The sequence below is a fragment of the Monodon monoceros genome, unplaced genomic scaffold, assembly GCF_005190385.1.
Source record: "Monodon monoceros isolate NGI ecotype Baffin Bay Population unplaced genomic scaffold, NGI_Narwhal_1 Super_Scaffold_6, whole genome shotgun sequence".
In the NCBI taxonomy this organism is placed as follows: Eukaryota; Metazoa; Chordata; class Mammalia; order Artiodactyla; family Monodontidae; genus Monodon; species Monodon monoceros.
In genome coordinates, this window is record NW_021703783.1 from 96,854,784 (window position 1) to 96,879,729 (window position 24,946).

At 41.0% G+C, this 24,946-nt stretch overlaps 1 protein-coding gene and 1 long non-coding RNA gene across 2 annotated transcripts in view; both read left to right on the top strand.

Annotated features, from left to right (window-relative positions):
* The window catches only part of ATXN10 (ataxin 10), a 153,969-nt gene that overhangs the window by 108,466 nt on the left and 20,557 nt on the right, over positions 1 to 24,946 (top strand). Inside the window, exon 10 of the mRNA XM_029204338.1 lies at positions 17,608 to 17,671. Coding sequence (XP_029060171.1) covers positions 17,608 to 17,671 — 64 coding nt within the window. The remainder of the gene's footprint in view (positions 1 to 17,607; positions 17,672 to 24,946) is intronic.
* The window catches only part of LOC114885050, a 21,056-nt gene continuing 13,802 nt past the window's right edge, over positions 17,693 to 24,946 (top strand). The window contains exons 1-2 of the long non-coding RNA XR_003791011.1: positions 17,693 to 19,269; positions 22,401 to 22,475. This is a non-coding gene — a long non-coding RNA (uncharacterized LOC114885050). The remainder of the gene's footprint in view (positions 19,270 to 22,400; positions 22,476 to 24,946) is intronic.

A 24,946-nucleotide genomic window follows, 5' to 3' on the forward strand; every position in this document is an offset into this window, starting at 1 on the left:
TCCTAATACAAGGAGCAGTTGAGATTCTGTCTCTGGGTTAAAAATTAAAAACTGAATGTGTTCAGGACAGAATTCTGTTTGTTCAAGCACTGAAGTGTGACATGGTAGACGATGCGTTATGGGTAGGAATTATACCCCAAGTAGCAGAGGTGGAATGCATATTTTTAAAAACTTGCTCTGTGGGTTATTTTTGTTCCAAACGTAGCTGTGCGTGTTGGCGCACATGTGCCAAAACAACTTAGAATTCTGAGCTGCTTTGTTTTCTCTGCCACTGACACGGTTTCCCGATCCCTTTCTAGTATGACTGCTTTCTCGAGTCGTGTCTTGTGTACTGTAAGGAGGCTGCTAAATGGAGTGGAGCTTGAAGTCACGTGCACTCAAGTACATTAGAGAGAAATGCATTTCTTGATTCATATTTTTCCCTGCTTCTGCTTAAAAACAGAGGTGTTTCATCTAGCTCTTCACATATTTCACTGGTCAGCTTTTGACGTTTTGCTTAAACTCGGAAAAATAACACTGTGCTTATACTTTTTTTCCCTCATTCTTCAGCTAGTCTGAAGTTCTTTACAAAGAATGCAACAAAAATGCCATAAGTAGGAGGATAAATAAAGAAGATGATGTTCATATCTAGCATTTTCTTGAACACTTCCTAGAAGCCAGGTGTTGTGCAAGACACTCTTTTCTCACCACCTACTTGATGACACTTCGTCGGAGAGCTTTTTGCCTGTCTTCCGCATGAGGCCAAGGTGACCCATCCAAGTTCACGTAGTGGAGAGGGTGGCAGTGCTTGGGTCCTGCTCCCGCTCTCCTGCCACCACCCCTGTCAGGTCACAGGGGCTGGGAGTCGGGGCAGCGCTGTGCCGAGGGAGGGGCGCCGTCCTGCTGGAGGGGCCTCCTTGTCAGCCCCTGACCCTCATTCTCCTGGACCAAACACTTGGAGATGTCTTATGTTCCAAATCAGTTGAAAATACCTTTCTGACACCCAGCCCTGAGGTTTCTGGTTGCTTCGTGACTGGTCAGCGTGGAAGCAGATGCCTTCTGTGCTCTAGCATTCGTTCACTGGACAGTTACTGAGTTTCCACCATGGGTGCGGCACTTCCTTCTCACTTAAAACAATTGCTCTTCTTTCAGTCTTGTAAGCAGAATACCGTAAGCTTCTTTAAAACCAGTTAATTTCATTCATTATTTAAACAAATATTTTATCTGCTGGCTGAAGAATTCATGAGAAAATTGCGCTGAATTCAGATGCAGATGTTTGCCGAAGAAAAGCAAGTTGTCAGTCTTCCTGGAATTTGATGAACTTAAAAAATATTTTTATTACTCACATGGTTCTTTGTACTTCTGGACATTTTAAGAGTCAGTATTACTGTCCTTGAACAGCTTCTTTGTTTTTCCATAAATGCTTTCAGAGCACGGCTGCTGTACCCCATTGGGCTTCACTGTGGAACTGCAGTATCACTCTTCTCTCTGAACCCTTTTCTGAGTATACCTGCTGTAACAGCTGTTACATGCTTTTCTTTTTCATGTGCTCTTCTTTTCTAGAGTGTTCCGCCTTGCAGTGTCTGGGGGGGGGCAGGGTTAGCTGTGGGCTGCAGTCTCTGAACAACTCTGGGCACCTCGGCCCTCGCTGCCTCCCTGCCATGGCCCTCTCAGCCCTGCACTGGTGCTTTCCCTCCCACCTCCCAGCGTCCATTCCGAGGACTGACAGCTTCTTACCTTGGGCACTCGATATCGACTCACTTCATGGGAATGCTGTCCATCAGTCTTCTTAAAGTTGAACTTCTCATCAAGTTCGTCTTTGGTCTTCTCGTGGCTCAGACTGGGACAAAATGAGTAGGTTGGGATTAAAATATTTTATGTATATCTATGAATACTATGTAATTTTAACAGAACAAGATAAGAAATTTGTATATTTCACAGTCAGCAGTATAATTTGTTTTGGAAGTAAGCTTTCTTTTTTTTTTAAAGATAATTGAAGCATGTTTTATTATATTTTTGTTTATAGCAATATAATGAAATCTTTAAAAAAATTTTTTTATACAGCAGGTTCTTATTAGTTACCTGTTTTATACATATTAGTGTATAGATGTCAATCCCAATCTCCCAGTTCATCCCACCCCACCCCCCGTGGAAATAAGCTTCTAAAAGAAGTTACCCTGAAAAATTATCAGTGGGCAGATAATCTGATGATCACTTTAACTTTTAAAGGAAATCTTACCACTGTGCATTTTCAGTTATTGGTTATCTCCTTCCAGGAAAAAAAAAGTTCATATTGCTTACAAATTAATCCACTGGGAATGAGTGCTTACATTTGCCCTTAGCAGTCTGCACCCACCCCCCTGGGAGACCCAGTTCCCAGGCCTCAAAGACCATCTGTGTGCAGATGACCCCAAAGTACCTCTCAAGCCCAGACCCGCCCCCTAGGCTCCACGGTAGGATACAGAACTGCTCACGTTCTCTGTATATGAAACACAGAGGATGTAACTGCTGACGTTCCCTTGGACGCTCCAGGCACCTCACCCCTAACCTGTCCCCCATTGTGCTCGCAGTTCCCCCAGCTCCTCCCCACGCCTTTTCTCCTCTATCTCAGTAAATGACACCACCCCCATCCAGCTCAGCAGAAACTTAGAAGCTTTGAGTCATCTTTCTCTTACCAACCACCATTCTAGAAGAAACACTGTCTGCTGAGCCCTAACCGCAGTTTCCCATTCTGTAGGTCTGGGGTGGGACCTGATGATTTGCGTTTCTAAAGAACAAGGGCCTAGAGTCTGTCATACAGAGTGAAGTAAGTCAGAAAGAGAAAAACAAATACCGTATCCTAACACATATATATGGAATCTAAGAAAAAAAAAAAAAAAAGGTCATGAAGAACGTAGGGGTAAGCCGGGAATAAAGACACAGACCTACTAGAGAATGGACTTGAGGATATGGGGAGAGGGAAGGGTAAGCTGGGACAGAGTGAGAGAGTGGCTTGGACACACATACACTACCAAAGGTAATACAGATAGCTAGTGGGAAGCAGCCGCATAGCACAGGGAGATCAGCTCCGTGCTTTGTGACCACCTAGGAGGGTGGGAGGGAGGGAGATGCAAGAGGGAAGAGATATGGGAACATATGTGTATGTATAACTGATTCACTTTGTTATAAAGCAGAGACTAACACACTGTTGTAAAGCAATTATACTCCAATAAAGATGTTAAAAAAAAAAAAAGAACAAGAACAAGGGCCCAGATGACATTTACACTCCAGGGACTGCAGAGGAGCCACCACTCCATAGGGTCTTACTGCTCCCTCTCCATCCTCATCTCCTACCATTTTACCATCTCCCTGCACACAGCCATGCCGGCTTCCTTTCCATAAGTCAGTTATGCTCAGCTCTTTTCACCCGTGAGTCGGTGTACTTCTGGTTCCCTCGAAATCTTTGAGCATCTGCCCCATATTTATGACACAGGTCTCAGTTCACATGTCACCGTCTTGTAGAAAAGTCACCCTTTCTGAAATGCTGCCCCCTCTGCCACGCTCTGGTTGATCATTAGGAGTTATCATAATCTGTAAACGCACTTTTTAATTTGTTTACTTACTTCTTACCCATGCACTCTCTCCCTCTCCCGCAGCTGTCCATCTGTCTGCCTCTGTCTGTTAAGTTTCATGAGCACAGGGACCCTGATCACCTGTATGCTGATGGACGTGTGGATGGGATCAGGCGTGAGAGCTGTTTTGCCTCCTTCACACACATGTATTTTTTTCAGCAAATTGACATCTAAGGACAAGGCAAGGGATGCAAGAATGAATGAAAGCTGCTTCATGCAGTTGAAGACCCCAGTGTCTTATGAAAGAATCAGACCATCAAATAAGTAGCTGTTGTCTATACTGTGGACTTAACACAACCAGACTCAGTAATCTGATTGTCACTACCCTGGGAAGGAGCCAGTCACAGGCCTCGAGAAGCCAAGGAATATTATGTTAATTCAGCTCCCTCCACAGCATAAAGAGAGAAGAATCTTCTGCACCTCTCAGCATTCTTGTTTGCTTTTGTTGTTACTCTGCTAATGTATTGGGCCAGAGGTGTGTCCTTTCTTTGGAGAGAAGCTTAAGTTTGCCAGGACCTTTCTGCTCCCACCTCTGTAAGGCCACTCTTGCCTATACCAACCATACTCCTTTTTTTCTCCTGGACTCCTGGTAGGGAGTAGAGATTTTGCCCCCAGAAGACTCTTAAGTGGGTCAGACCAATACATGAATCAAATTAACTCCAAAATCACTTTGACCTCAAGGCAGAAAATTCATTCCATATTAAGGGACTCCAGTGAAAGCCTAAATTCACTGTAATAATAAAATGCCCACAGGAGATACTCTATATTTGAATATTAATTCTATCTCATTATCAAATTCCCAGGGAGATACTAAAATCCAAAGATTACATTTCATTTTAAATTAAAGTCCAAAGACATTAAAGTCAAATTCTCTGCCCATGTGAGTTAAAATTCAAAGAAGTTAAAGTCCAAAATGTATCCTCTGAATTTCTTATTCTGCTTAATCCCAGCTGGAGGGGCTCTTAACTCCTGCATGGGGTCAGGATTCTTTTAACAGCTGCAGCCTGGGTTGGTGTCTTGGGGTTTCGTGAACCCCAATACTAAATCTCTGATATGCCTCACTTCTAAAAAGCGTTAACAGGGTACAGGCTTATCATGCACTGGCTCCCCACACACACCAAAGTCAGGAAACAAGCCAATTCCCAGTCTTCTAATTGTTACCCGGAGCAAAAGTGTGTCCGTAGAAACCAGCACTTAGTGTTTGTTGTCAAGTAGCAGAAAGTCTGTGATAGCTATGGGAAAGTGGTGGATGTAGAACATCTTAGTTTCTGTTCCACCAGCATTTCGGTTAGTCTGTGACAGTTAGTGGCCTATGACATTTGGGAGCAGTCTCCTCACTAATTTCCTGGGTCCTGCTCTCCTTTGTGTGAGTAATTCCAGGGAGCCAGAAGCATGCTTCTCCCAGCACCCTCTCCTGGGTTTTGTAGGGCTCCAGTCACAGTTTCTGTTCTAGTAGCAACTAAAATACCGATCCCTCTTCTAAAAGTCAGCTTAGGAGCAGTTACGACTAGGTACATTTTCAGTTCCCTGTAGATCTTTCTATCCTGACTGTCTAGGTGATTATTTCCCGCTTTATATCTGGCTAATCTGTCCTTTATGATTTTAACTGTTGCTCTCCCCACCCCCAAGTAAACAAAATTACTTTTCCTTAATCTAAATCTGTTGTTGCTTTCTTTTGTTTTCCCTTCATCCACTGCTTCTGTTCTGGTAGTAAGACTGAACCACTTTTTTTTTTTTTTCTTTTTTCTGGTTGTACCGGGTCTTAGTTGAGGCCGGCGGGTTCCCTAGTTGCGGCTCGCGGGCTCCTTAGTTGCGGCTCCAGTCTCCTTAGTTGCGGCATGCATGTGGGATCTAGTTCCCCGAGCAAGGGTGGAGCCCGGGCCCCTGCATTGGGAGCGAGGAGCCTTAGCCATTGCACCACCAGGCAGTCCTGAGACTGAACCACTTTTTCACACCATTCTAACCCCTCTTTGTTTTCTAGAGACAGAGTGCTCCAAAGACCTTTCACAACTGCAGTATGCCATTCAGTTTATATTTCTACATCAGAGTAAGAAGACAGTATCCTTGTGTTTTTTCTGGTCTTGGGAATCTCTCTAAATTTTTCTTAGGCATGATATTTGCTGTAGGTTTCTGACACAAGCCATTTTCAAGTTAAAATAGTTTTCTGAGAATTAAAAAAACAATAGGTGCTAAGCATTATCTGATGCTTCTTCTGTGGTATTGAGGTAATTCTTAGTACATTAATGAGGATAATTGCCTTGTAGATTTTCTGATCAACATTAAGATGATGATGAATTTTTAAGGTATGTTTAATTAATCTAATATTATTTCCAGGAATTTTGGGTGGGGTTGTCTTGGGAGGCGGTGTATGTTCATAAATAGGCCTGTTGTTTTTCTTATACTGGTCTGTCTTAATCCTGCTTTTAGAATCAAGCCATAACAGCCTCATAAAATGAATTGGGAAGCTTTCCCTCAGTTTTTTTTTAATTGTTTTTGAATAACTTACATACATAGTAGATTACCTGTTCCTTAAAAATTTGATGGTACTTACTTGAACAGCTGTTTGGGTCTTTGACTATTTTTGTCAGTGAGTCTTTGGTATTTTCATATCTTTAAATTATTTGAATTTAAATATTTAAAGTATTGACCTTTTCAAGCTTTCTATTTATTGTGTCAGTTTTTCTCAGAAATATCCATTTCATCTAGATTTTCTATTTTTTTCCATAAAATTCATAATATTTTATTATTTTATCTATGTTTTCTGTATCTATTTCTCTCTTTTCATTCTATTCTTTTTAAGTAGATATCTTTTTTCCTTCATCAGTCTTTCTGGAATTTTTCCATTCTATTAATGTTTACAGTGAGCCAGGTTTTGGTTTTGGTTCATCTTTTCTGTGTGTTCTTCCTCTCTAATGCACTGACTTTTGCCTGTCAGTCAAAAGGAACAAAGATAAGAGTGATAGCAGGCTTCTCTCCAGAAATAATGCAAAACAGGAATCAAAGGAATGGCATCTTTAAAATACTAAAAGAAAACTAGAATTATATATCCAGCCAGAATATCCTTCAAAAATGAGGGCAAAATAAAGACATTTCCAGACAAACAAAAGTTGAGAGAATTTGCTGTCAGCAGAACTGTGCTATAAGAAATGTTGAAGGGTGTTGTACCAGGTGAAGGAAAATGGTACCAGCTGGAAACCTGATTCTATACAAAGAAATCAGAAATACTGGAAAAACTAAATATGTGAGTAAGAATAAAATACCTTTATCTTCAATTTTTAATTTTTAAAAAATATCATCAGCTCTTTGAAACAATCATAATAGCAGATGTATTTGGAGGTTTATAATGTATACAGAAGTAAAACGTGTGAGAGCAGTTGCCCAAACGTCAGGTGGTGTACACAGTTGTAAGGTTCTTACATTATGTGAAATAGTATAATAGACTAAGAAAGTTAAAGATCCGTATTCTAAACCCTAGAACAACCACTTCAAAAAAAAAAAGGAAAGAGAGTTAGTTAATAAGCCAATAGTGGAGGGAAAAAGATGGAATATTTAAAAATACTCAGCCTAAAGGAGGTCAGGGTAAGAGGAAGAAGGGAACGAAGTACATTTAGGTTAAAAAGAAAACAAATGTCAGAATGATATACTTAAACACAACTATATTGATAAGTACATTAAAGCTAAATGGCTTATATATTCCAATTAAAAGACAGAGACTGTTAGACTGGATTTCAAAAAAGCAAAACTCAGTTATATGATAACTACAAGAAATACACTTTGAATATAAAGATGAAGATAGGTTAAAATGAAAGAATGAAAATGATATACCATGCAAACACATAAAAAAGGTGGAGTGGCTATATTAATGTCAGACAAAATAGACTTGAGATATACAGAGGGATATTTCATAATGATTGAAGGATCAGCTCATCAAGAAGACGTAAAAACATGAACATACACTGCAAATAGTAGAACTTCAAGTACATTAAGCAGAAACTGGCAGAACTGAAAGGAGAAACAGATCTGTAATCATAATTGAAGATGTCAGCTCTCTTAGTGAATTCTAGAACAAGGAGAAACTCAGGAGTAATACAAAAACTTGAACACTGATCAATGAACTTGACCAATTAAAGTTTATAGAGCCCTGCACCCAACAGCTGAATACATATTCTTTACAGTACACATGGAACATTCACCAAGGCAGACCATACACTGGACCATAAAACAAATCTCAGTAAAATCATGGTAATGTTTTCTTAGGTCAGTCTCCCAAGACAAAAGAAGTAAAAGCAAAAATAAACAAGTGAGACCTAATCAAACGTATAAACATATAATCAAATGTATAAACGTTTCCTTTTGCATAGGAAAGGAAACCATAAACAAAAAGAAAAGAGAACCTTCCTGCTGGGAGAAAACATTTGCAAACTATTTGACTGACAAGGGCTTGATTTCCAAAATATACAGACAGCTCATACAACTCAATACCAAAAAAACAACCCTATTAAAAGATGGGCAGAAGACCTAAATAGACTTTTCTCCAAAGAAGACTGTATACAGATGGTCAATAGGCACATGAAAAGATGCTCCGCATCTCTAATTATTAGAGAAATGCAAATCGAAACTAGAATGAGGTATCACCTCACACCAGTCAGAATGTCCGTCATCACAAAGTCTACAAATAGTAAGTGCTGAAGAAAAGGGAACCCTCCTCCACTGTTGGTGGGAATATAAATTGGTACAGCCACTGTGGAAACCAGTATGGAGGTTCCTTAAAAAACTAAAACTAGAATTACCATATGATCCAGCAATCCCACTCCTGGGCATATATCCAGAAAAGATGAAAACTCTAATTTGAAAAGATACATGCACCCCAGTGTTCATAGCAGCAGTATTCACAATAGCTAAGACGTGGAAGCAACCTAAGTGTCCGTTAACAGATGAATGGATAAGAAGATGTGGCATATATATATACAATGGAATATTACTCAGCCATAAAAAAGAATGAAATATTGCCATTTGAAGCAACGTGGCTGGACCTAGGGATTATCATACTAAATAAGTCAGGCAGAGAAAGACAAATATTAGATGATAACATGTATATGTGGAATCCAAAAAATAATACAAATGAATTTATTTACAGAACAGAAACAGACTCGTAGACAGAAAAACAAATTTTTGGTTACCAAAGGGGAAAGCGGGGCGGCGGGGGGGGGGGGGGAGGCGGCGATAAATTAGGAGTTTGGGATTAGCAGGTACAAAGTACTATATATAAAATAGATAAGTAACAAGGATTTACTATATAGCACAGGGAAGTATATTCAGTATTTTGTAATAACCTGTAATGGAAAAGAATCTGAAAAATAGAGAACCAAATCACTTTTCTGTATATCTGAAACTAACACAGTACTGTAAGTCAGGTATAGTTCAATAAAGAAGAAGAAGAGGAAGAAGCCATGTGAAGGTGAAGGCAGGGATCTGCTAGCCGGAGAACATCAAAGGTGGTCAGCACACCACCAGACGTTCAGAGTGAGGCATGGAACAGATTCTCCTTCATAGCCCTTGGAAGGAACCAATCCTGCCAACACCTTGATCTCAGACTTCTAGCCTCCAGAACTGTGAGAGAATAAATTTTGTTGTTTAAGCCACTCGGTTTCTGGTACTTTGTTACAGCAGCCTTAGGCCACTAATACAATAGCCAAAGCAATTTCAAAAAACAGAATTAGAGGATTGTGCTTCTTCTTTCATGACTTACTAGTAGGCTAATTAAAGCAGCGTAGTATTAGCATAAATATAGGTAGATGTATAGAAAGTCCAATACAAAATAGAGTCCAAATATAGAGTGAATGGGGAAAAGCTAGTCTTTTCAACAAATGGTATTGGAACAATTGTACATCCTTATGGGGGGAAAAAGAAGAACCTTGACCTTTATCTTGCACCAAACTCAAAAGTTGATTTATAATGGAAATATGAAAGCTAGAATTATAAAACCTATAGAAGAAAACATTGTGGATGTGTTGAAGAAAGCCATAATTGCTTAGGACACAAAAAGCACTAATCATGAAAAATATTTTGATAAATTGTTCTTCACCTAAATTTAAAAGTTATACTCTTTGAAACACACTATTAAGAAACTGAAAAGGCAAGTCACAGACTAGGAGAAAATACCTACAGTGCTTATATCTGGCATAGGACTCACCCGTATCCAAATTATGTGAAGAACTCCTACAACTCAACAAGAAAGAGTAGCCCAGGTAGTAAAATGGGCAAAATATTTGAACAACACCTCATAAAAGAAGATACAGAAATGGCCCATAAGCACCTGAAAAGATGCTACACGTCAGTCATCACGAAAATGCAAACAAAACCCACAATATGATGTCACCTAAAAAGTCTGACAGTACCAAGCGTTGTTAAGGATCCAGGGTTACTCAGTTGCATTGTTGGAGGGAATGTAAAATGGTACAATCGTGGTGGAAAGCAGTTTGGCAGTTCCTATAAAGTTGAACATACACTTTAAAAATGACCCAGCAAGGGCTTCCCTGGTGGCGCAGTGGTTGAGAGTCCGCCTGCCGATGCAGGGGACACGGGTTCGTGCCCCGGTCTGGGAAGATCCCACATGCCGCGGAGCGGCTGGGCCCATGAGCCATGGCTGCTGAGCCTGCGCGTCCGGAGCCTGTGCTCCGCAGCGGGAGAGGCCACAACAGTGAGAGGCCCGTGCACTGCAAAAAAAAAAAAAAATGACCCAGCAATTCCACTCTTAGACATCACCCCGGGAGAAATGAAAACACGTGTCCACAAGAAGACATGAACACATAGTGTTCATAGCACCTGTATTCATTACAGATAAAACTGTCCATCAACATGTGAATAGATAAGTAAATGGCATATTCATAATCAGAAATAAAGATAAACTACCGATACATGTAACAACATGGATGAATCTCAAAAACATTGAAAAAGAGTTCTTTTGATGTGGTCTTATTATAGTATAGAACAGACAAGATCTACCTCTAGTGACAGGAAGCAGATGGATGGTTACTAAAGCAGTGATTATAGAGGTGCACAGGAACTCTCTGGGGTGATGGAAATGTTCTCTATCCTGATTTGTCTGTGGTTACACAGGTGCAATTGCAGTCCCCTGTGTGTAAATGGGGACATCTCAACAAAGTTTATTTCATAAGTAAAGAAAACAGCACCCGGGGGAAAAGTGTGAAGGACAGTGTCTTCTGTTTTAGGAGTTCTTTCAGGGTTTGCAGCAGATCTCAGACTTTGTTTGCCTCGATAGGTGCTCTTGGACTTTGCGTAAATCAGGAGTCCACAACTCACCGCATGTCGGAATCACCCGAAGAGTTGGTCTAAGACGCTGATGTCCAGGCTTTGCTCCCAGAGATCCTGATTGATGTGTTCTGGGGTTGGGACCACGGCACTGGTTGTTTTCGAAATCTCCCCAAGTGATTCTAATGTGGAGTCAAGGTTGTGAACCCCTGGGCTAGGCTTTTGCCCTGAGTCCTAGAGAAAGACTGAAATGCAGGTCGTGTGCTTTCTTGTTGCTTCTTGAGTAACATCCTTAGTTGTTCCTCTGGCATAGCAACTCAATCATGAAATGCCTAGTAGTAAGCTGCACAGAGCACCGTGGAAGTAAATGCAACACAGAGATAAACAATACTTATTTTTGTGAGACTTAGAGTTGATTGTGGAAGGCGAAAGCCAGCAGAGGAGTATGGATGGAAATTAGTAACCAGAGGTGTACCCAGTTCATGAGACAGTCAAGAACATAGTACTAACTTAGAGCAACCCATACCTATCAGATTTCCTATGATTGCAGAAATGTATGTTTATATATTCAGACTTTGCCGAACAACAGCTTGTGCTCTGTGAAGGATTACCATGTCCAGCCCTTTTCAAGTATGGAGGGAATCCTATGGAACCTCAAAACCAAGTGAAAATAATATTGCAGACTGCTGCCATTTCCTGTGTCCTTACTGTGTGCTGGGTGCTGTGCTGAATGCTTTCTTGTGTAAACCTTACTTTAACGCTGTGAGGTGGGCACCACTCTCTTGTTACGCATAAGAGAATCTAGACTTCATGAAGCTCAGAGCCCTCCACAGGTTACACAGCTAGAGGGCTGAGCTGGATTCTCTTGTAGGTCTGTCTGCCTCCAAAAGTATCCTTCTTTCCTCTGTGTGCTTGGGATGGTAATTGGTCTCACCCCGTGGGCGGGCACACCCACATCTCCTACAAGATGGTGCACCTCATCCAGCATCCGCCTCCATCCCCTCGGGCTTCGAGCCTTCTGAGTTGCCGTCACGCCTCTGAGAATGGCTTCATCTGTAGATCAGAGCCTTGTCCGAGCGTTGCCACACCCATGTTGGTTGTGTGCTCGCTCCAGCACAGGACTCTGCTGATCTTTGTGTGTGTGCGTTTGTTTTGAGGCGCTATGTTATGAACACATTTTCACCAGATGTTAGTTACGTTGATTCATGGGGCGTTTAAACAGGAGATTCAGTCCTGCATTGGTATTGTGCTCTTGTCTTTCTTCAGGTTTTTTTAATTTTTGTATTTAGCGTTCAGTGTGAGAGCAGACAGAATAATTGAGGCTCTGCTTTTTGGTCAACCTAATACATTTTCCTAAAGAAGCTTAGATACTAATTCAGGTTGGGCCCACACACTTTGCAGGGTGCATTCTCTGAGATTACTATTGGCTTCGGTGGGAGAGAACAGTTAGCAAATCAGTGAGTTGTCCTGCTATTTACAACTCTATTTCCAGAGGCTAAATGTTAGTTTGTTTAAGCCAGACTTACTGCCTTGTTGAGATGTGTTACATCGTGAAAGCGTTGACTGAGCTTGGCTCCTTGTTAGGAACTACAACTTGTGACTCATTCGTTGTGGGTCTAGAATCAGTTCCCAACGTGTTAGGTAAAGAAACAAACAACTTCCTTATTTGAGGAAGCACGAACAGAAGAAAGCTTGTTAATTCCCTAATTGTTTCCCCCCTCTCCTGACAGGAGCTCCATGCTACAGCTCAGCGGCAGCAGGAACTTGTAAAACTTGAGCTTGGTGATGACACAGAGCATCAGTCACTCCTCCTGGAGGTGTTGCGTCCTGGGATTCTTTTCCCAGTGACCGTAACCTGTGTTCACTCTTCAGTGTATATTGTGTGTTTGTCATGATGCCACTGCTGTCCTTGTCTAGAATAGTTCACTTATGTTATCAACATTTAATGAATTTCTATAAAAAATTATCTAATATCATTTCATAATGCAGTGGTGTGAATGAGAAGTATTTATCTTAGGAAAGCAGACCCCTCAGTTCAGACATGGCTCTAGTGTAACCGTGATTTTCAAGATCTCTTTAATTCACCCTTACTGCCTGCTTTAAAATGTCAGTTTTTAGCCTGTGATTTTATTTCCTTTACCCATTTAACATATCTGGGAAGTCTACTCCCCACACCGAAAACAAGATGTTTTTCTTGCACTGAATAAGAGATCCTTAATACTTTCTCACTTACAAAAAAAAAGTGGTTTTTGAAAATAAATTTACAGTTTTGCCTCATACACAGTCGAATTGTGACTCGGCTTTGTGGAAGTTATCCTCCAGTTTTCCTCGTGCTTTTCTTGGGAGCCAGCCCTGAACTCCTTGCCCCAGCCAACTGAACTTCTTTCAGTTCACAGCACGAAATTGCCAACTACGCCGTCACCCCTCTGGCCCTGTATTGAGTCTTCACTGAGTGCTAGTCAGCACGGTAATCCGTGCCATTCTCACAGTCACCCTGTGAAGTAGGTCCTATCATCCCCACTTGACAGGGGGGAAAACTAAGTCTTAGAGGGTAAATGACTTGCCCAAAGCCACCAGCTCAGAAGCGCTGTAGGGCCAGACTCTGCCCCCAGCGCTGGCTGTGCAGCCCTCGCTCTTCATCCCTGCGCCGCCGCCTCCCGGTTCCTGGAACACCACATGTTCCTTCTGATGCCCCAGCTCTTGCGTGTGCTCTTCCCCCTGCCCAGAGCGTTCTCCACAGCCCCTTTATTTCTGTGTTTAATTCCTGTTCGTTCTTCTCACCGTGAGCTAAAGATCACCTCTGCAGGGAGGCCTTCCCTGGGAGCCCCATGCTATGTGGTCCCCTAGCGACATCAAACACCCAGCTCCTCTGGCGTGGAGATGCACCCACGTTCCAGAAGGGTCTGGATCACACGTTCGCAAGGAGCTGGTGAGAGTCCGCGGCTGTTCTTGCGCTCTGTGCCGGGCAGCAGGCATGGCTCCTGTCCTGGGTCTCTCCGCTTCACCCCGAGACAAGTGCATGTGGTAGGAGCCCTCCTCTCCCATTTGCAGGCTTCGTTGTTAGCACCCTCATCCTGCGGGTGGGTGCAGGGCTGATTATTGGACAAGTGGGGGTGTGAGGGTTGCATGGAGAAGCTTTGGATACAGTCTCAGGTGGGGCCACTACCAGTTTGGCCATAAAGTTTCCCTCTGTGCCTCTCAAAAACATGAGGTCCAACCCTCAGTAGTGGGCTAACCCTCCATGCCGAAGCTTCTCAGACTATCTCTGATGAAGAACTAGCTATCTTTTCCCCATACCATCCTGGACCAGTATGTTTATAAAAGGTAAGATAAATGAATTACTAGAAAACAAAAAACAATTTTAAGACATAGAAAATTCAAGCCCAAATTTTATTATAAGATTCAGCAAACGTAGCATAAGTATGTTAAATTGATGGCACAGTTTCTCACTCTTTCACACACTTTCTTGCAGACTGACAGTGCTCTCCAGACCTCACTTTGAAAAGCACTTATTAGTTTAAGTGACCATGGGGAGGGTACCTAACTTTTGAGCCTCAGTTTCTTTATCTGTAAAATGGAACCAGTAATACTTACCCTGGCATTGTCAGAATTAAGGGAAATCATTTAAGTGTCTGTCATTGCCTGGTAGATGCTGGATGTCTGTTAAATAGCAGTTCATGAACCACCTTCCAGTGCCTCGGGAAATTTATAGGAATTAGATTTCTTCTCTTCTTTCCTGCCTTCAGCAAGTCTGTGTATCACAGCCAACTGGAGATCTGGTTTCTTTCAGTTGGACCATGGTGTTTAGAATCCTTAAGTCATGTTGGGAATGTTCATTGCTACTGGCTTGTCTTTGCTTCTGTGCCTTTTCAGTAAACAGCTAGGAAGTAAACATTTTTTAGAAAGAAAAGAGAAAAATGTATCATGAGTTCATGCTAGTATTTCTAATTTAAATGTAAACTACTTTGATTTGATACTTCTTTTTTATGCTAAGAATCTTGGTTCCTAATGACATAAATTACCCATTTTCTTTAAACTAGATCTAGGAATAAGGGTTCAGAATGCTTAATCCCAGTGTTAATGGTGCTGAGACGACCTCATGCAGCTGTGGGACGGCAGTTCCATCTGAGCTCAGGACACAGCTCCCTGGGGACGTCCCATCAAAATACTGTTTCAGTTCTGTGAAGTAATTGTCTTTGTTTCACATGTTGTCGGATTAATTTGTTTCCATTTTCTGTTTTTATAACTTTATAAATTCATTTCTTCAGAATTGAGCTGTAATCGACATATAACAGTATGTTAATTTCAGGTGTACGACATAATGATTCAGTATTTGTATATATGGTGAGATAATCACCACAGTAAGTCTAGTTACATGTATTATAAACTTAATTTCCAAAATTTCGTAAAACATATACAGGATCCCAAAGTCAAAATTGTACGACCGGGTACATTCACAGAGGTCTCACCTCTGTTCCTGTTTCGTCCACTTCAGTCTCTGCTTTGCTCTGTAAATAACCATTATTAGTTTTTTATTTAACCCTTCATTTTTTTTTAAATAAAAAACCATCTGTTTCTCCTCCTTTATTACACAAAAGCTTCACATACAATCCTGTTCTGCACTCTGCTTTTTTCACTTACCATTCTATCCTGATATCTCCATAGCATTACGTTAGTGATCGTGGTTTATTCAACGAGCCTATATCGATGGATGCTTGAGTTGTTTACAGGATTTTTCTTATAAATTGTGCTACATTCAACATCATTACTCCTCAGAGCAATGCAAATCAAAACCACAGTGACGTACCACTTCACATCCACTAGGGTGGCTAAAATAAAAGACAGTGTTACCAAGGATGTAACGAAATTGGAACCCTCATACATTGCTGGTGGAATGTAAGATGGTGCAGCCGCTTTGAAAAACAGTCAAGCAGTTCCTCAAAATGTTAAATATAGAGTTACCATATGACTAAACAATTCCACTCCTCGGTATATAGCCAGAGAATTGAGTACACATATCCATTCAAAAATAGGTACATGAAAGATTGTAACAGCATTATCATAATAGCCAAAAGTTTGAAACAGTTCAAATGTGTGTCAGTGGATGAATGGAAACTGAAATACATATGCAGACATTAGAATATTATTATTCAGCATGCTGATACATGCTTCAACATAGATGAACCTTGGAAGCATTACGGTAAGTGAAAGAAGCCAGTCGCGTACTGAATGAGTCCATGTGTATGAAACGCCCAGAATAGGCAAACCCATAGATACAGAAAGTGGGTTAGTAGTTGCTAAGGGTTGGAGAGAGGAAGAAATAAGAGTGACTGCTGATAGGAATGGAGTTTAAAAACTCTCTTTTAAAACTCTCTTGACAAGGCAAGGTCTTGCCCTGTCAGCCCAGTTTAAAAACTCTCTTGGGGGTAATGAAAATGTTCTGAGATAGTGGTGACAGTGAGACAGCTTTGGGAATATGCTAAAATCCGCTGAATTGTATATAAATGGGTGAGTTTTATGGTATGTGAATTATACCTCAATAGAAGTCTTATAAAAGTATAAGCTGTGCTGAAGTAAATAACCTTGTACAAACATAATTCCATGTGACACTGTATTTTTGATCCTAGAAATGGGATTACTGGGCCAAAGAGTAAATAACACATGGTGATTTTGCTACGTATTGTCCAGTTCCCTACCATAGGGATCGTGCCACTTCGCATTCACTCCAGCAGTGTCTGAGGGTGCCGTTTCCCGTCACCTTACCAGCAGCGTGTGTTGTCACACGTGAGGATTTGCCCTTCTGGCAGCTGAGAAATGGTATCATAATTTGCCTGCATCTTATTAGGAGCACAGTTGAGCAGATTCTGATATCTCTGCAGTCCATCCGCATTTCTTTTTTTCTGTGCCATTTATGTTCATGTGTTTTATCCATTTTTCTGTTGGATTGTTGGTCTTTTCTCAGTTTCTACAAGCTCTGTATATATTAAAATATTAACCCTTTGCCTGTGACATCTTTCAGATAATTTTTACAGCTTTCAATTTGCCTTTTTAAAAAATGTAGTCAAATTTTAAAACCTTTCTCTGTTGCTTCTGGATTTTGAGCTATAGTTAGAAATGTTTTCCCTGCTTCTGGCTTAGAAAAAGAATTCACTTGCTAATAAACTGAGACTCACTTGTAGTTTATCCTGGTGAATAATGTTAGGAAGAGATCCACTTTTATACGTTTTAAAGAAATTTTATTGAAGTATAGTTGGTTTGCAGTGTTGTTTAATTATACTTTTTTTTTTCTTTATTTTGATCTAACTTTTTCAGCCATATGCATACACATATCCCCTCCCTCTTGGACCTCCCTCCCACCCCAACCCCATCCTACCCCTCTAGGTCGTCACAGAGCACGGAGCTGAGCTCCCTGTGCTGTACTGCAGGTTCCCACCAGCTATCTGTTTTACACATGGTAGTGTATTTATGTCAAAGCTAATCTCCCAATTCATCCCAATTATACTTTTTTATATGGCTGTCCAGTTGCCCAACATTTTTGAGGAAGGGTGAAAAGAAAAAGTATCACTTTTTGTTTATGTCTGTTTTTAAATATTTCTGGATTGATATAGGTGTTTCAGGTAATTGCACAAACAGTATTCTTATAGCAGGGAGTAAGGAAATAAAAAAGGAGCAACAGATCACCTATAATCTCCAGCCCTTCCCAGGCTGTTTCAGCGTGTCAATTTGTCTTCTCTGTTCTTCGCAGGTGAACGAGCTGGATGGCATTGCCCTGATCCTGGACAGCTGTAGCATCGATGACAAAAACCCCTGTATCCTTGATGTGACTCACAAGCGTTAGTTCACCCTCGGGGGCCTTAGCGGAACAAGGCCCTTGCCTGGTATTCATTCAGGAGGCAGCTGGCTGGCTTTCTTGGTGGCTCGTTCCTAAGAACTAAGCCACTTTCTCAAGGTTCGGGGCTGGAATGTCACTCCTGCGGTCTGTGCAGCGTAGTGAGCTCAAGTTTTCGAGGTGACTAGGACATTCTAAACCAGCCTTCTACTACAGAGTGCCTTAAGACTCTGAGGCAAAAGCTCATCCATGGCCCCTATGTTCGCTGCATGTCACTGATGTCACCTTTCCAAACACTATGTGTCCCTGGAGTAAATGTGAAGAAGCTTAAATTTTTTTCCGTGGAGATTCGAGGTATCCAGTCCTCTGGAAAAACCATTTTAACACTAGTTTGGAGGCCTCTGAGACCTCAGGAATGGGGAGAAACGTTTCAGTGGCTCCGGATTCTGGTTTTGGTTGGGTACGGTCTTGCGACCCTCTGTTAGTGATGCTGGGGGCTCTGGCTCTTGCCCTTACCTGGTTTGACCACCCTTCTGGAAGGTGTTCTGCAGGGAGCTTGCTTCTTCCCCCCGACTCCACCAGCCAAGGTCTTGCCCTGTCAGAAACTGATCTAGTACAGTGATGAGGAGCCAGGGACTGGGTACAGCCTGCTAAGCTTGAGAGATAATCTGATTAACTTCAAGACCTTCCCTGGTGAGAATCCAACTCAGCCCAGTCCCTTGCCCTGGCTACTGTGTGGCCTTGTGCCTATTGCAGGTGGGGGGCAGGGGTGAATAAGGCCATTGCAAGGACTTTGAGACTGTAACCCTGTGGGAGACCGAGGAGGAGGGGAATTCTATTTTTAAAATGCTCACTGTGGTTTCTGTCAAGAAGAGAAAAGGAGCTGATGAAAATCATGTGTTTCAAAGTAAGTAGATTGAGAAATGCTTATTATTTGTGCTAAAGATACTGTCATTTGTCTGATTAGCAATAGAAGAAAATCTCCTATTTTAAAGAGCATGATAGCTTATAAGCTCAGTCAGGGAAAGACAAATAAACAGCCTCAGAAGACTTTTTTGTTCAAGGTAGAACAGAGTCGGTTCACTGCATTGCATTATGATCAGGCACCACAGGCTGTGCTCATTAGAGAGTTTTGAAATATTTTAGCCCCAAAAAAGGAAAGGAAAAAGAAGAAAGCTTTCTGTCACAGGAAAGCAGTAAAAGAACATTCAGGTGTAACTGCAGGTGTTGCATTTCCTGATGAAAAAAATGATTTATTGCGAACAAAGAAATTCACCCAGTTTTACTTTTATATTCCCTGAATTGACCTTCTAGTGAGAAAGGTTTTTATTGCTAATCTTTGGCCTTTAGCAAAGACCAAAAAATTAAAAGGCTGTTGCACACAGCACATCATAGTTCTGCAGATACGCTGCATGTGGCTCATGCTTACAGAGTCTTTTACGTTGGCATCCTCCTTGCCGGATGTTCATTCATTCATTCATTCACTTCTTTCAGGCAACATTTATTGAGTCCTTACTGTGGATTTACACATGTGACAAGACTGTGAAGCAGATACTGTTATCCTTATCCGCCCTATTTGTAAGTGAGAAGATAAAGTGAGAGAGCCTTAGTGACTTGTCCTGAAGGTCAGACCCAGAATTTAAATTTGGTGTGTACCTGATTCTTAGCTGCTTTCCTAAACTGCCTCCTTGTAAGTCACTGGGAGGGAACAGAACACGTACAGAGAAAGCACAGTAACATATTCACGTAGTGGAGAAATTACTCAGAATTATAAATCGAAGATATATAGATGGACAATCTACATAGGTAAATGTTTTTTTAAACGGTAATTAATGAAGCATTGCAAGCTTCCAGAATCTCCTTTAAATTGTCAAGAAGAGGCAAAATGTTACATGTTTCGTGTTATGTACATCTAGTAACTCCTTGGACTTTTGTTTATAAACCTACTAGATTTTCAAGACGTACAAAATACACTTAACAAGATATGAGACACCTACCAAAATATGAGAGCAAAGGGAGAATGATGGCTGAATGGTCAGAAATGAAGAAGTATTACAGCCTCGGGATTCAATTTTTAGATGTGAGCCATAAATTAAAACCTGGCCTCCCTAGTAGCCAGAGCAAATAGGGCCATAATACAGATCACAGAGTAAATCCGCCCCATGTTCCTCCTCCACACTGTTTCTCAGCTCCTGCTCTCAGGCAGGTTTTCCCAACAATTATTTAATTTCCCTGACCTTGCCTCCTTACCTCTCACTCACTCCCCCACCCCCATTCATATGTTTTTTTTCTTTCCTATATTTTTTATTCATCAAAAATCTGTATATTTTTTTTTAATGCCAGAAGGTGTAGAATGGGGGAGTGAGTTCTCTGGCTCCACCCTCCACACTTTGCAATTCACTCTCTCAGCTCTTTCTTCTAGTAGTTGCTTTTCTGTAACTAAGTAATATGCTTCGCTGCTGTTTCTTGATATATCACATCTTGATGTTACCTGTTTACTTTGTTATGACACTAGGATTTAGCTCTTGTATACCACCTCCTCTCCTCCCTCCCTCACGCTCCCGCTATAGTTAAGATCCCATTTGCTCTGTTGCCTGCATGACTGGTGAGGCTGAGCATCTTCTAAAATGTTTATTTACCATTTGGATTGTGTGTGTGTGTGTGTGTGTGTGTGTGTGTGTGTGTAAAATGTGCTTGATCAAAACCTTTTGCCCATTTTTTCATTGGGTTATCTTTTTATAATTTGTTTGTAATAGATCTTTATATATTCTAGATAGAAGTTCTTTGTCAGCTACATGTGTTGCTAATATTTCCTTTCCCTTGTTCTATGACTTATCTTGTCATTCCCTTTATAGCTTTTTTTTTTTTTAATTAACAGAAGTTCTTAACTTTTAGTCAAATTTATCACTTTTTCTTTATGGTTAGATTTTTAGGTATCTTGTTAAAGAAATATTTTCATACCCTCAGGTCATGATGATAATCTATATTATCTTCTGAATACTTCATATTTTTATCTTTTTATTTATTTTTTAAAATTTTATTGGAGTATAGTTGCTTTACAATGTTGAGTTAGTTTCTCCTGTACCGCAAAGTGAATCAGCTATACATATACATATATCCCCTCTTTTTTGGATTTCTTTCCCATTTAGGTCACCACAGAGCATTGATACCTTTTATATTTAGGTCTGTAATTCACTTGGAGTTGATTTTTTTGTATGGTGTGAGTTAGGGGTCTATTTCTATGTTTTTCCATAAGGACACGCAATTATCCCATCCCAGTTATTGAAAAGAACACACATTGTCCACTGTAATGCCAGTTGTATCGTAAGTCAGGTGTCCGTATATGTGTGAGTCTGGACTCTCTTTTCCTTTCCACTGATCTCTGTGTTCTATCCCTGTACCAGTACTATGGTGTTAAGTACTGTCACTTTCTAAAGTATCTTGATATGTCGAGTGAGTCCTTCCAACTTGTTTCTTCTTTTTTAAGAGTATTATGGCTATTTTTGGTCATTTGTATTTGCCCATAAAAAATTTTAAACCAGCTAGTCACATTCTATACATTCACACTTGTGTGTTTTTGTGCACACATGTGCTTACACACATGTACACACATGAAATCACCACCAACAAAAACAGTGTAAAATCCCCACATGTTGAATTACTCATTGAGATTGCTTTGGCTAAAATCAGTGTAATGAGAATTGACATCTGAGTCTTCTAACCCATTAACATGGTATATCTGTCCATTTATTTAGGATTATTACTTTTCAGCTTTTATTCCTCTCTGTGTATTTTTATAGCTTCTTTGCGTGGATTTTAGTATGTATTATTTTGGTTATCATGCATTTCAAGTGTTTTCTAATTTCTGTTATTTTTTTTTTTGACCCATGGATTATTTAGAAATGCATTTCTTAAATTCTGAACCAATAAGAATTATCTTTTGGAGATTGATTTCTAACATAAATTCATTATGATCAAAGAGCACATATTGATGTTCTTTGTCCTATGAAATTTATTAAGACTTGCTTGATGACCCAGTGTATGGTCAGTTTCTGCAACTGTTGTGTGTGTGCTTGGAAATCACATCTATTCTCTAGTAGTGGCGTACAGTTTTTTTAGGTCAAGTCTGTAAAATTTTTACATTTTTAGTGATATTTTTGTCTACTTCGGTTTATCGGTTGTGGAGAGAAATGTTTTAAAATACCAGCCTACGATTATAGATTTCTCTAAATTTCTCCTTTCAGTTATATAACATTTTTCTTTATATATTTTGAGACAACATTATTAGACTGAGGTGTATGATAGGTCTTGAAAAATATCCCTGTTGTCACTGTAAAGTGACCCTCTGTATCTCTCAAAATGCTTTTTGCCTGTTACTAATACAGCTACTTTATCTCACTTTTGGTTGGTATTTACATGGTATAACCTTTACAGTCCTTTTATTTTCAGTCTTTCTGTGTCAGAGGTGTTTGTTGTAAACAGCATAGCTGATTTTTTCTTAATCTAGTTTCTTTGCCTTTTAGCTATTGCATTTAGCCCATTTATATTTACTGTAATTACTGATGTGTTTGTATTTAAGCTACTCTGGTTTGCTTTCTATTTTATTTTATTTTTCTCTCTTTCTTTTGGATTGATTGTTTTATATAGTTCAATGTTTATCTTTTTCTGGTTTAAAAGTTTTTAATTCTTTTTTTCTATTCTGTTAATAGTGCCCTGGGAAATTACAACATGCATCCTAGACTGAGGAAAATCTAATGTTTTTCAAACATTTACCCCCTTCCCAGGTAATACAGGACCACTCAGCACCCCCCAATTTATATGCTGCTGTTGTTATATATTTTTATTCTATTTTTACAGCTCTGTAAGATGTTATTATCGTAGTTCTATAACGTCAGTGTTCATTTAGATCTATCCACATCTGTACTGCTTTCCTGCCTTTCACCCCTTCTTATAGCTTTGTCTGTCCGCCTGGGATCATTTTCCTTCGGCCTGAAGTCCTTCTTTCAGAATTTCCTTTAAAGTGGGTTCATGGGTGAGGAACCATATGAGTTTGTTTGAAAATGTATGCCTGATTCCAGCATTTTGTTGTGATAGCTACAGGATCTCATTGTTGTAATATGTATACTTTGACTTGATTCTAGTATTTCCAGCATGGTATCTGCACCCTCTGCATCTGGTATCCTCCATGCCAGAGTGTCTCTACTTTACACTTTTTGTTGGATGGATTTGGGACATAATCTAGAAGGAGAGTCAACAAGACTTGGTGACACTTCAGAGGCGGGAGAATAAAAAAGAAACAGCATCACAGGTGACTCCCAGGTTTCTGACCTGAGCGACTAGATGGATGGAGATATTCCCACATTTATTGAGAAAGGGAATAATTTCAAAGGAGAATATAGACAGATGAACGTGTTCATGAGCTCCATCATTTGCCTGTTGTCACCAGTCAGCTCTGAATTGTCAGAGTCAATGGATGCTTTGCAGTTCTCATCACATTGAAACTCAGCTCAGCGGATCTCGCCACCTCCTCCCTTCGTGACGGTGCCTCCTCTTGTCTTTTCTTCTCGTCTTCCTGGCTCCTGCTCCTTACTCTCTGTTGCTTCTCCCTCTTCTACACGACTTTTAAACGTTGGAGTTCTCCTGGACACTCCAGAGCTCAGGCTCTCTCCCCCCACTCTACATTTTCTCCCTAAAGAATCTCACCCATTTATTCCTTTATTCGTTTATTCATTCAATGTTTACTGAACACCTTTTGTGTCCCAGACACTATTCTGGGCCCGTGGAATGACAGGGAATCCTGTAGGGAGGCTGTTGGCATCATGCAGGCAGGAGGTGGCAGCGGCCTGGGCCAGGCTGCTAGCCGTGGAGGTGGGAGATGAAGTTGTATTCTGGGTATTCCGAAGGCTTTAAACATCATCTGTTCGCCTTTGTCCACCAGATGTAACCTCTAGACAGACCTCTCTTCTGAGTCTCAGGCGTGTGCCTCTGACACCCTGCTTAACATTTTGCTTGCATGTCTTACTGACACCCCAAACCTAGGATGTCCAAAGTTAACCTATTAATATCTCTGCAAAATTCCCCCCTGTCTTTTTCAATAAATGTGGGAATATCTCCATCCACCTAGTCGCTCAGGTCAGAAACCTGGGAGTCGCTCATGATGCTGTTTTTTGCTCTCTTGCCGCTAAAGTGTCACCAAGTCTTGTTGACTCTCCCTCCAGAATGCGTCCCAAATCCACCCATTTCCCTTCATCTCCACTGCTACCGTCCGGTCCATGCGCTCCTCAGCCCTGGCCTGGAGTCAGCAGTGGCTTCCTAATTCATCTTTCAGTTTCTGGCCCTGTCGTGTTGCGGTGATGTTTATCCCCGTCCATTCAGCGCAGCCTTTAAAACCAAAATGGGGTCACACCTCTGTGCCTCTTGACTCTCCCTGCCCCACACCATCCCTCGTAAACATGCCCATTTACGAAACCTCTAAGCCTGTCCATTGTCCTGAGAATAAATCCACAGGCTCCAGCACGTCCTGAGAGGTCCTGTGTGGTCTTGCCTACCTGCCTTTTCATTTACCTCCAGACCGCTCTTCCTTTTTTATTTTTTCTTTTGCCCTACCCGGGTACGTGGGGACTTTCTTGCCTTTTGGGAAGTCTGAAGTCTTCTGCCAGCGCTCAGTAGGTGTTCTGTAGGAGTTGTTCCACGTGTAGATGTGTTTCTGGTGTATCTGTGGGGAGGAAGGTGACCTCCGCGTCTCACTCTTCCGCCATCTTGAAGCTCCTCCCGGTCTCCCTTTTCTAGCATTCCCCAGAGACTCTTCACTTTTTGTGTCTCAGATCTGTCTAATTTCTCACCTCAAGGCAGTCGTTATGCTCATCTCTCAGCCTGGACTCTCTCCCCTGGCTCAGTCCTCCTCGTCTCCATGTCCACCTTCCTCGTCTCTTCCTCAGGGAAGCCTTGCCGGTTGACCCCTCCTAGAACCTGCTCTGTTCCTTCAGCTTATCACAGTCTGTAATTGGATGAATATTTGTGCATGTATGTCTTAAATTACCCTCTAGACCAAGGCCCGTATGGCAGGGGCCATTTTTTCTGTTTTTCACCTAAGTATAATATGTCGCTGTCGGGTGCATAGTAAATGTCCAGTAAGTATTTCTTAGATGGGCAGGTGACAGGGTAAAACAGTGGACAAACGCATGAAAAAGCAGCAGCTTGAGGAAGGGGTGTGTGTGTGTGTGTGTGTGTGTGTGTGTGTGTGTGTGTGTGTGTG